This window comes from Coregonus clupeaformis, chromosome 6 (genome assembly GCF_020615455.1).
Source record: "Coregonus clupeaformis isolate EN_2021a chromosome 6, ASM2061545v1, whole genome shotgun sequence".
Lineage (NCBI taxonomy): Eukaryota > Metazoa > Chordata > Actinopteri > Salmoniformes > Salmonidae > Coregonus > Coregonus clupeaformis.
The window spans coordinates 44817610-44830289 of NC_059197.1; the positions used below are offsets into that span (position 1 = coordinate 44817610).

The 12680-nt window shown below is 44.6% G+C and overlaps 1 protein-coding gene across 6 annotated transcripts in view; it reads right to left on the bottom strand.

Annotated features, from left to right (window-relative positions):
• LOC121567416 (spectrin beta chain, non-erythrocytic 4-like) overlaps positions 1-12680 on the bottom strand; it is a 77033-nt gene that overhangs the window by 59399 nt on the left and 4954 nt on the right. For all 6 annotated transcript variants that reach the window (XM_041877441.2, XM_045220836.1, XM_045220835.1 and 3 more), the window contains exons 2-4: positions 5529-5702; positions 4759-4910; positions 4109-4282 (exon numbers count right to left, since the gene is read on the bottom strand). In XM_041877441.2, coding sequence (XP_041733375.2) covers positions 4109-4282; positions 4759-4910; positions 5529-5679 — 477 coding nt within the window. In that variant the 5' untranslated portion in view covers positions 5680-5702. The remainder of the gene's footprint in view (positions 1-4108; positions 4283-4758; positions 4911-5528; positions 5703-12680) is intronic.

Below are 12680 nucleotides of genomic sequence, written 5' to 3' on the forward strand. Positions count from 1 at the left end.
CCATGTTGCTGATCAGTTTCAAACACACTGAACCCAAAACCCAGTTCCTTTCAACAGCCACACCAGGAGTGCAATCATTACACCAATTCTGTTGCAAACAGTTTGGGCTGTTTCAAAACGCTTTGCAACAGAAACCATTTACTCTAAACGGAAAACATTTTGCAACGAAAACAAGAGTTTCTAATGGACAAATTCAGGTAGGTCCCTCCCTCCCCATTTCCTTCCGTTTGCTCTGTTTGCTTCTGTTTGGTTCTTAAATGGTCAACGGTTTCCCTTGCAAGACTTAATGAATACACCCCAATAGTCACACAACTGCATTGCATGTCTCATCACTAACTCGCACACAGACATGTGCCTGTCATGTTGGGAGGAAGGCCACAGAATCATGACAACATCACTGTGCACCCTCATCATCTACAGTATGACAGCCATTGGCCCAATCATGTCACGGTGACATGATACATATTAATGGAAGGGTTGACACCCTAGAATCTGCTAGACCACCCATATCAACAAATCGCACCTCACCCATTCACATACACGCTCACTCAAACTGGAAAGCAACTGGAGGTTTATAGGACTCTACTGCATGTATACACAGTTTAGTCTCCACCTACAGGGAATGGTTATTTGTGATTAAATTATGGATAACACTACCGGTATGTTAATTACGAGGAGAAGGACTAGTCATTGTCTAACTGAACAACTATAGTTCAAATGAACTGCTGCCCAGAACCAAACTGACTTTTCACAAGAGCCAATGATGACATTCCATTTCTAAAATGTACCTTACATACCCTTGATCGCAGTGCATATCATCCAACAATAAACAAGATCCCTGAGAGAAACAAACCATCTGGCGGTGACAGAGAGGCATACACCACACAGGTCATAATTAGGTAGCACAAACACAACGACACTGAGCGAAGCAACTAGACAGGATAGTGAAGTTGCTAAATATAATGGAGGTGTCAAGTGTTTATTTGATTCTTAAAATCGGCTCCTGGAGATAATTTACAACCTGGAGGCCTCTCTTCCCCCTTTCCTTTCCTCTCTTCCCCCTTTCCTTTCCTCTCTTCCCCCTTTCCTTTCCTCTCTTCCCCCTTTCCTTTCCTCTTTTCCCCCTTTCCTTTCCTCTCTTCCCCCTTTCCTTTCCTCTTTTCCCCCTTTCCTTTCCTCTCTTCCCCCTTTCCTTTCCTCTCTTCCCCCATTCCTTTCCTCTTTTCCCCCTTTCCTTTCATCTCTTCCCCCTTTCCTTTCCTCTCTTCCCCCTTTCCTTTCCTCTTTTCCCCCTTTCCTTTCCTCTCTTCCCCCTTTCCTTTCCTCTTTTCCCCCTTTCCTTTCCTCTCTTCCCCCTTTCCTTTCCTCTCTTCCCCCTTTCCTTTCCTCTTTTCCCCCTTTCCTTTCCTCTCTTCCCCCTTTCCTTTCCTCTCTTCCCCCTTTCCTTTCCTCTTTTCTCCCTTTCCTTTCCTCTCTTCCCCCTTTCCTTTCCTCTCTTCCCCCTTTCCTTTCCTCTCTTCCCCCTTTCCTTTCCTCTCTTCCCCCTTTCCTTTCCTTTCCTCTTTTCCCCCTTTCCTTTCCTTTCCTCTTTTCCCCCTTTCCTTTCCTCTCTTCCCCCTTTCCTTTCCTTTCCTCTTTTCCCCCTTTCCTTTCCTCTCTTCCCCCTTTCCTTTCCTCCCTTCCCCCTTTCCTTTCCTCTTTTCCCCCTTTCTCTAGCTTTGTCTGCTGCCTGCTGCAGTGGCTAGGCCTTACCTGCTGACTGGGCAAAGTAAACTGAAACAGTCCATTGGTAGGGGAGGGGTGGAAGAGAGGGAGAGAGAAAGGAGTAGAGAGAAAGAAAGAGAGAGGGAGACAGAAAGGGAGGAGAGACGTAGTAAACTAAAAGAGGAGTGTGAGGAGAGAGTGATGAGACAACCACAAACGGTTGCAGAATCGGTGACAGAGAAGGAATGAGGAGTGGTAGAGAGAGAAGGAGGGAAGATGGAGGAGGAGGATAGGCCCTGACTGCCCTGCCCGGAGCCCCACCCCTTGCTCCCTACAGCACAAATCAGTTTCCAATAACGCGCTCCTCCTTTTTCACTGCACGCAAAATTGAAGAGGCCATCGACTCGCTGGCTCCAGCGTCAGTGCAGTAGAATGGGATGCCGGCCAAAAGTGCCCCAGCTAACCCGTAATCACTGTTAGAAGGCAGAACGATAAGCTATGCCATGCTAGCCTCTCCTCCTGTCCCTGAATCATATTTACAGAGTAACGCTGATTTGAATAACGCAAGACATGCGTTTATGCTGAGACCACCACTGTCCTGAAGCGACAACAAAAGCCAAACGATTTTGTGCTACTTACAGTACATGCCTGTCACTTGTCTGTGGTATCGCGTCCTGTAAGGCCTTGTGCCCATTGTATGTGTATGTCTCTGAGGCGAATGTCAGACAGTATGTCCTTGTTTGAGATCCAACTACGATCAGGACCAGAGTGACATTCAAGCTTTGCTAGTAACGTCACACAGTGATGATGCAGCATGTTTCAGGGATTCTCCATACAGTATTTTGGCCAGTCTATAAATCACTCTGATTTATGCCCTTTCTCTCCTAAATTAAGACAGTGCTGAAACCAATCATATATAATATACACAGAATGTTGCCCTACTTCTGTTTACAGCTGGGACACAAGAAGTGGAACCTTTATCCAAACCTGCTAAATCTGTCTCTTTCTTAGATGGGTTCACCTAAATTCAAAGGCTGATGAAGAAGAGTGACAAAATGTAGGATAAGACTTTGTTCTTGTGTTTGAATTAGATGTATTATAGCCTCGTCCCGAGACTATTGCGCACACAGACTGGGATATCAATGATTCAAAGTTGCCGTTAGTGAAAGTTGGCGTTAGTGCAGCGTTTCTCAAACTAGAGGTCGTGACCACATGTGAGGTCGCCTGAATTTAAAATGGGGTCGCAAGAGAAACTCTAAAAATAAAAATAAATGGGCTTGGTTCATAGAACCGGGGTTACGTCAGTAACCTCCGGTAGCTGCTAGATGCTAGATGTGGTTGGAATAAACAGAGCGGTTTCTGTTTTCTTCATATAAATGTGTCTCTATCTTTTGAACCGTTTAAGCCCACAAGATACACAGGACTCATTAGAACAGAATGGAAGAGACCAGGCACTAAATCAATGATGATATTATTTTCTACACAGAAGATCATACAACATTATTGCCTGATGAACTTCTGAACTTCCCAATACCTTTCTGGTGGTTTTCAGCCACTTCAAAACATACTTCCTTCAGATTGAAATACTGTCAAAAGTACTGTCAGACTGACTTGTAACAGACTGTCATAGCCCCAATTTAAAAAGTGAACATTGGCCGTTGATTACATCCCTTTTTTATATGGTGGAGTCACACATTTTTTTAAATATCAAAATGGGGTCACAGGCCAAATAAAGTTTGGGGACCACGCATTAGTGGGAGTGCCCATAGAATTCTATGGGCGTGACCTACTGAGTAAAGTACTTGTCATCATTTCATTTTAGCGAATCACACAACTGAGAGGCATGGGGAGGGTTAGGGGGAAGGTGTTGTGGGAGATTAAGCTAATGCATATGCGCAGGGAGTTTCTCCCGGTCATTCTGTATTGGCTAAAGAAGGCCAAGTTTGACGCGTTGGTCCACCAGACTCTTCCTGACTCTTTTGGCGGAAGTGTCTGGAGACTAAATTAGATGTATTATAACTGCAGCAGATTGGCTATGATGTCATACCGTAGAACATATACCAGTCAGAAACAGGAGTTTGTAGAAACAACGGTGCACACCAACATAAGGTTCATCATCCACATGCTGACTGAGTTCAAAAGTACCCCACAGGGACAAAGAAGCAATAGAGCTACACAGCACTAAAACACAGTCCCCAACATGAACCAAACACAGGCCAGAAATACCTCAGCAGAGGTTAAGCTAGCAGCAGGTCTTAAGGACAATCCAAACAGGGGACAGGAACGTCCCCACAGGAGTTGGCTGCATGACAAAATAAATGAATGTAAATCCAAAATACAACCACAACAGAAGCCACAGAGACAGACAACACCAGGCACCAGGACGGGTGGGCTAGGTCACTACCTGGAAGCGAAGGATGATGGTCCAGATGAGGCCAAGGGTGAGGCGGTGGTTGCCGTCGACGATGTCGTGAGAGCCGACGTTCTCCAGGTGGACCCTCTGCTCCTTGAGGAACTGCAGGGCCTTGTCCACGTTCTCCAGGCAGTGGATCCGCATGCGACCCCGCGTGGGCCTCGGCTAGGGGAGGGGAGGGAGGAATGGGGGAGGGAAGGAGGGAGGGAGAAAAGGGTGACAGGACAGCGAGGTAAGGAGGTAGAGGGAATGAGAGAGGGAACAAGAGTGGAATGGTGAGAGGAGTAATGCTTGATTGGTCAAATAAATCTGCAGGGGAAATACTGGCTTTGATCGCAATGCCTTTATAGTAAGACAATATTTTTCTCATTAAAAACACAATGGCAAAGAAAGCGTGCAAATGCTGTTCCCATCCAATTGTCAAACCCCATTATGCTGACTACTATTCTCATACGATTACACATGACATATAGCTGCAGTGCTGACAACATTCATGAAACATTTAGACATGACTGAATAATATTTGGAACAATAATAACTACAATGCAGAGCTTTTTGTTGAATAGTTTGCGCTTGTTCTCCTAGCATCTACTGACTTAAAGGTAGACTGAGGTTGTGAACCAGAGAATGGGTTGACCAACCAGCATCTCCCCAGACAGCACCTCCAGCAGCCTGGTGAGCATGTAGCCGTCTCGGAGGTCGTTGTAGAGGTCAGCGATCCGACAGGACACTCTGGCCAGGTGGGAGTTCACCCACTTAGTGAAGGTCTTCTTCTGGACAGCATCTCTCTCTTCTGCAGGAGAGATGAGATAAACACAAGGCTTACAGATGTATGATCTTAATTTGAGCCAGTTTGCTACAGCAGGAAAATAAACCTGCAGCAACAGGAAAAGTGAATTATTATGTGGAATTTAATGGACATTTATGTAGGGGTCTGACATTTTAAAGTGGAAATAGAATACTTTTTAAACCTTGAATACACTACAAGTTTGCATTTCCTGCTTTGCAGGAATATTCTCAGCAACAAAAGAGTGATCAAATTAAGATCCTACAACTGTAGTTCATCAGGATAGAGCCCTGATCAGTGATGTAGTTACTAAACCTCACATCTGAGTCGTGTCCCCAGTCACTACTGGTCCAGACCGAATCCGACTCCAAGTCCGAGTCACCACTGGTCCAGTCCGAGTCCTGGACTCAAGTACTATAACACTGGCTCTGATATAACAACCATACCCCGTTGTCAGTAGCCCCCTGTATGATAGATCATGAATCAAGTCCTTCTACAACTTTGAACCTCCATCAGGTATATAGGGAGGCCTATGAAGCTTGTGTGTTTTGTGAGTGATGAAGCTGTGACTGAGACAGGTGAAGGTGCTCTTGCTCCTCTAGTCCAGTCTCTCTATCCACCCACCTGCCAAGGCCTTGATGCGGGAACACTCAAACAGTTTGGAGCTGGTGACCTCGGTTTCCCAGTGTCCCGAGCTGCCGGCCAGACGGGTGTTGTTGTTGTTGAGCTGGCACTGGGCCTCCGCGTTGTCCAGGTCTGTGGACGCATTGGCCATTGCGCCTGTTTCCCTGAGTGACCCTACAGACACACAGTGGGAGAGTTAAGTAGAGTACAGTGCATTTAGGATGTGGATCACACTTCATGCACCCTTTATCACCCCCATAGAAACAAAGCATACTGTACAAAGGTAAATATATAATCTCGAACACCATGCAGAAAATCTGAAACACAACAATTGTGTTTAAGGGCAAAGTGCATGCATGTTTTGATAGAGCTCCAGTCCACACCATATAGTTAGTAATCCAGGGAGGGCTATGTCATAGATATCCACGATTTCTGAAGCAGATGTGATGTATAATTGTTTAAAACAGAAGCACAAATCACGCATTGACTCAAACATTTGCATAGTTAATGATAATTCCTCATTCACGATTCATCTATTTGCTTATCAAAAACATTTATGAGTCTTAGTAATAATTTATCATTCATGACTCATTTGCATAAAATACATAACAGAGGGCGTTTGGCACACTCTTCTTCCCTGGTCATGTCTTATATAAAAAACTGGCTCATATTGTGTCTCTTTCACATCAAGTGAGATGAGATCAGAGCAGTGCCGTCAATAAACAGCACAATACATCAACCAGAGAGCTACTGCCCTCATTCCCCATCCCTCTGGCTCATTGTCATGTTATACTCATGTAAGTATGAATATGGACATGTTAATGTATAAGTGTGCAGGGAATCTGTGAGGGGAAAATGTACTTTCTTTGCAATGGGAGACTGAGCGAGGTTGAACTATTTTCTGTTACAATACCAGCTATTGTCCTTGAGGCACCTCACAAAGCACAAAGATTATTTTTTTAACCCATCCCCCAATCCTCAACCCCTGATTCCCCCCCTCTGTTCCCCTCTCATCCCCCACATTTCCCTTTCAGCATCCAACACCAAAACCATACAGTTTAATGGGTTCCCAGTCTACATAAAACAAACATTACCAGTATGGGCTAGATCATAAAATACAAAGCCCAACAAATAGTGAAAAGAAAACACAAAATATCAGTGAAAGAATAAATGGACCAAAATATTACACTATGACATATTGGCAGATAAGACAAAAGCAGTCAAGATGTGAAAAGCAGGAGTAAACAGTAAATACATGCTCAGTACTCTTACTAATATGACCTATAGTAACCCATTGAGTCCCCGTATCGCCGGCACATTTTGGAATTCTAACCCCTTTTAAACATTGTTTGTTTAAAACATTGCATGTTTGTTACAGGAGTGGGTCGCAGTTCCGGAGTGACCCACTAGGTGTCATCCTCCGACAACCTTAGGCACCTCCTCACTCACAGTCGGGACTAATTATCTGCCTATTGGTGTCACCTGTGTCTATCTGATTCACTTGTGTATTTATGCCCTCACTTCCCTGTGTTCCCTTGCTCAGTTTTCACTGCTAGTTCCTTAATGTCAAGCAGTCTGTATCAGTGTCGGATCACGTGACGGAGTTACAGGTACTCGAGAAGTGTTCTCCCTGTGTCATTGTGTTTTTCCAGTCAAGAGTTAGTATTTCGTATTGTTTGCTGTCAACCTGTTTTTTGGAGACCTATGTGCTCCTCATTTGTTTTCGTGAATAGTCCGTTGTTTTGTATCCTGGCTTTGGGACCACCAGTAAAGCTCCTTGTTTCACCATCTTTGCCCTACTGCCTACTGTCTATCCTGCACCGCACCTGGGTCACACCTCACGCCAACCCTTACAGTGTTTAAAAGGTCTTTGTGATTAACGGGGGCTGAGCTAGAACGGTCTTTTATACAAAAAATGTCTGTAGAGTCCGAATAGTTTGAGCTATCTATGAAAAGCTGAGACTCTCAAGAACATGGACATGTGACATGTTTTGCTCTATGACGCTCACAAGCTACATAAAAGTCGTTAGAAGGTAAGGGGTTCTTCTACATAGAAGATCATTGGAGATCCCAGGACATAGTGTCTATAATACTGTAATAAGCTCACGTAGTTGCTGTCACAAACACCAAACTCCACACAGTTGTTACTGACTAGTTGGATATTTATTTCCCAGTGAGCAAACAATTTCTGTACTTACAGCATTCATATAGATTCATTTTTATCAGGTTTTTGCTTTGGCTGACCTTTTTTTTTTTTTGGCCGTCTATTCAATTGCAGAATGCCATGATTATCTACAGGGCAGACTATAGGCCTCTGCTTCTCAGAGGCAGAACACAGAAAGTAATACTTAGTATACAGTTGAAACAATGTTGCAAGTTCACTAGAGGGCTGGACCTAGTTGATAATGTTGCTAGTGGGCTGGACCTAGTTGTTAATGTTGCAAGTTCGCTAGTGGGCTGGACCTAGTTGATAATGTTGCAAGTTCGTTAGCGAAAGCTCAAGACACCACTGTAGCAGGACAAAATTGCATTTAAAAAACTGCCCTACCCCCCTGTAATTCGCACACTAGATGACGGTCATGATCCATTGGAGTGTAATTATCTCTCTCTTTTCTCTCTCTCTCTCTCTCTCTCTCTCTCTCTCTCTCTCTCTCTCTCTCTCTCTCTCTCTCTCTCTCTCTCTCTCTCTCTCTCTCTCTTTCCTATCGCAAGTGTTGTTGTACACAGCCATTCACAACCATCTAATACATCAAGAAATAAAGTAAAAATATTGGACAACTAAGCAGCCAAGTGAGACATACAAAAGAAAATGTCAAAAAAGCCTCACAGACATTTATATGTCACCAGAGGGACCTCCACTATCCACTTCTATAGAAGGATGAGCCCAACATACAGACATTCTGAAAAATATAAATGCAGCACACCCATCAGGAGAGTATTCTCAATTCCAGAAACGAGGTCATCAATAAATAACAGAATATTTCAGGAATCAATGGGAAATGTACAGTAAATACATTTACATTTTAGTAGACGCTCTTATCCAGAACGACTTACAGTTAGTGAGTGCATACATACTTTTTTCATACTGGCCCCCCGTGGGAATCGAACCCACAACCCTGGCGTTGCAAACGCCATGCTCTACCAACTGAGCTACATCCCTGCCGGCCATTCCCTCCACTCCCCTGGGCCAATTGTGCGCCGCCCCATGGGTCTCCCGGTCGCGGCCGGCTACGACAGAGCCTGGATTCTAACCAGGATCTCTAGTGGCACAGCTAGCACTGCGATGCAGTGCCTTAGACCACTGTGCCACTCAGTGTACTGAGATCATACCGATATCCTACTGAGAGCACACTGAGATCATACTTACACATCTTTCCACATGATCTTAATCTCAGATCGGGTCAAAGGATCGATGCAATGCTCAGTGAAATTCAGATTTAGAGAGAGCTACTGTAACAATCACACCACAGCCCCATTCCTCTCCAGATGTGGAGAGAGAGTGTGTGTGTGTGTGTGTGTGTGTGTGTGTGTGTGTGTGTGTGTGTGTGTGTGTGTGTGTGTGTGGTGCGGTGCGTGCGTGCATGCGTGCGTCTATCTGTGTCTGTGGGTGTGTGTTCGGGAGATGCAGAGGGGGGTGTAGTGAAGCATGCGTCTGATGTGTCACAGCTCAACGCGTTCCAGTTGGTTGTCTCATTACCCACCAGAATGTCCCCTGGATACCCAGAGCACCTCCTACAGTAGATCCAGAGACTGCACCCGGAGGAGTCAGCAGTACATCTCCATGACCGCTCAACAAGCTGGTGTGTCCTCCAATCACATACCACCAGATACTACCAGCCCCTTGAGCCACGAAACCGGGTGGTAGGTCACATACTTCCTGAACAACATACATCACCTTTATACAAAAAGACACCACATATGTCGCACAAAATAACACTCTACACATATCCTTTTCAAGGGGCCGCACACACATTATAATTCCATGGTCATGTACTGTATAGTGAAGGATGTCACACTGACAGAAGGCCACCATACAGCCACAATGCATTAAGGCTCCATCCAAACTGTCACTGTCATATCTGTCAAACGTATTGGCCTGTGCTGTTGCTAGCCTTAGGTCGCCCCAGCAGGCCTTTCCTAGACCCACCACCTGGAGTCCCTCTAATAAGACAGTCTTTTAGCTTAAGGATCCCACTGACTGATGTGATGTGGTTCTTCCTGGTAAACAAACACAGATGTCAGTGTCTCAGCATGCCAGAGGCCCCTCTCACATATCCAAGACGCTCCGCATGGAAACAACAACACTGTTGCTCTCCAGCAATAATCCAGCCCTCATATGCTTCTGCTGCTACGGGGACAATTCACTGACAATTCACTGACGAACCTCATCTATCCGGGGTGCCAGACTGTTTCTGCCATCAACAACAGCAGCCTACATAGCCTACATCTAGCTGGGTAACAGCTAGTGTGGTGATGAGGCTAGCCATCAACAGAGAATCCAATGATGATCAGACTAAAATGAAGCAATAACAGATTGACTGGCAAACAAGGGACGACACAGGGTTGAATACATGTCCATGACACCTCCACAAGAGACACAACAAGGCAACATGCCTAAGCCCTTTGATCCCTCTGGTGCTGGGAAAAGGTCAGAGACAGTCGACTGCACCTTTGACAACACAACCACCACGGCAGGCAGGGTATAACCATTGAACTTTAGTAAACACTGAGTCCTTACTGTTTCTTGCTACACTATGTGCATACTACAGGGCAGGAGAAGCCATGCTGTGGCCAGAATTCAGACCACAAGTGTCTGAACATACATTCAGGATTCTCTCTATGGGTTAGTCTGGCACTGATCATTTTCTGTGTCACTGTGTTCTGCTGCTTCTGTTCTTTACAGACTTCCTCTACCCTTTATCGCTCAAATCAATTGTAGATACTGCAATAGTCTATAGTGACATAGGCACAATTCAGATTGACCATCTTTGTTTTCGCCAGTTGCTTCAATGGTTTCTGGCTCTTGTTCAGCTTTCTCCTCCAAAGCACTCAACATTATTATTGCTCTTTGGCTACACTCTGTCACCCGGCTACAACTATAAATCTCCAGCCTGCCGGCATGGAGTAAGACTCAGGCTGTATTCCCCCCCCCTTTTCCCACTGCCCCAAACATGCTTCTGGAAAGGATGGCTCTGGTACAGTAATTCACAGCACCTAACACCTCCTCAACCTCCTCACCGGAGAAGAATTCCCTGGCAACAAGCCAGGTGCTCCAGTACCGCTCTGTGACCTTCTCACTTCCTACTTCCTGTCAGAGTGAAGCAGAGGTCCTTTGAGGTGCTATGGAAACCATTGCAGAAATGTCCGGCTACACAAACTGCCCTTTATTTAAGATGTATGGAAATGCAGAATTATTTTAGATGATCTCTTTCTGATGTATTAAATCTGGTTGGGTTGATTCAATCCTGAGTAGCCCCTCTTTGCAGAAATATGTCATGAGTCTTGATTACATGTGTGTCCCCTTTGCAAAGCATTGATACTGTAAAAAATACAGAACATTTTAAAACCTGAATATATCATAGTAGTGTTGTTAAGTATTCCAAGTGAACATACTTCCCTTCATGAAAATCCACCTCAAGTACACGATCAAATAAACACATCTTGACAATCATCAAAGTGAAGCAGTTTGGTTTTGTTGTCAATCATTTCAGTTCCAGGAATAGATATGAGAGTGACACCCTGACCCCAAGCTCTCTTCACTGTGTAAGAAGTTAGTGGGCTTAAGAAACTAAGCCACTATGGGAAGGGGAGGATAGAAGAGGAGCAGAGAGGAAGAAGTTCCCGCGAGGATAGACAGATGCCACACCACATTACACACCACAGAATTGAGGACCTTTAATTCTGTCCCCCTCAGGCTGGGGACTGGTCCCTCTTCTTACTGTCCCCCCCTCCTTTTTCATTCAGCTTTTCATCAATCTTATACAGAGATTGGTGTATCAGAGGAAATTTTTTACTTTGACCATTACTTTCCACACAATATTGCGGTCAATTGGCGTACAATGGAGAACACTGGGAGTATTGGCTATATGGTTAGGTCATTTTCTGAAGGCACACTTCCGTAGTATCAGTAGAGACCCAGGCCTTTTATTGTGTTTAAATGTAAAGACAATAGGTCATATAGTTTACTGTGTTCAACGGACAGAAGACCCAGAACACACAAAAAACAAACACCAGTTCCTGTAAGCCCTTTATCTGAAACAACTCCACTTGTCATGGTCCTCTGTAGCTCAATTGGTAGAGCATGGCGCTTGTAACGCCAGGGTAGTGGTTTCGATCCCTGGGACCACCCATACGTAAAAATGTATGCACACATGACTGTAAGTCGCTTTGGATAAAAGCGTCTTCTAAATGGCTTATTATTATTATTACTTTAGCCTATCAGATGTTATACTGCATCACATAGCTGGAACGACCTAGCTTTAATATTTGGAGAATCTTTCTCTCCGTTGGGACAGATGCGAACTGGCTGAATCGATTCAGTGGCTAGCTTTGCACTTAACTGGCTAACAGTAGCTACTAAGGGTAAGTTATAACCTACATTCACATTTATTTTTGTTTTGTTTTTACATACTGGTAACCAGAGTCGTTCAAGGGAATTCGGGACATGGGTGACTAGTTAACATTAGCTTGGCTCTCTGTGTGTTTGTGCCGTGGGAGGAGGGGTTGGTTCGTTGGCAGAGAGCAATAGCTAGCTAGTATGCTAACTATTCTAGCTAACTAACTGGCTGAATAAGTTGAAGACGTACTCACTCAAACTGTCAAAACTAACCCAAAACTTTACACAACGTTAGACACGGACACGAATGATCTGCTTGGCGTGTTAACACACTGGTGGTTTGTTGTAACCGAGTATTGGTGCTAAACTGTGTTATTGGAGGCTGGCATGCTAGTTGGCTTTGGCGTCATAGGATTCGGTGCCCTGGACGGTTTTCACGGAAGAATACTGTACCAAGTTAGCTAGCTGAATAAACTAAGTTAGAGTCTATTCCTAGAAAACATTGAACCGCTGTAGTTTACAACAATTATAATTTCTAAAGTGGAAGTTGGGAGAGTTATATTTGAATGTTTCAGTGAAACGTAAGTGAGGGAGGC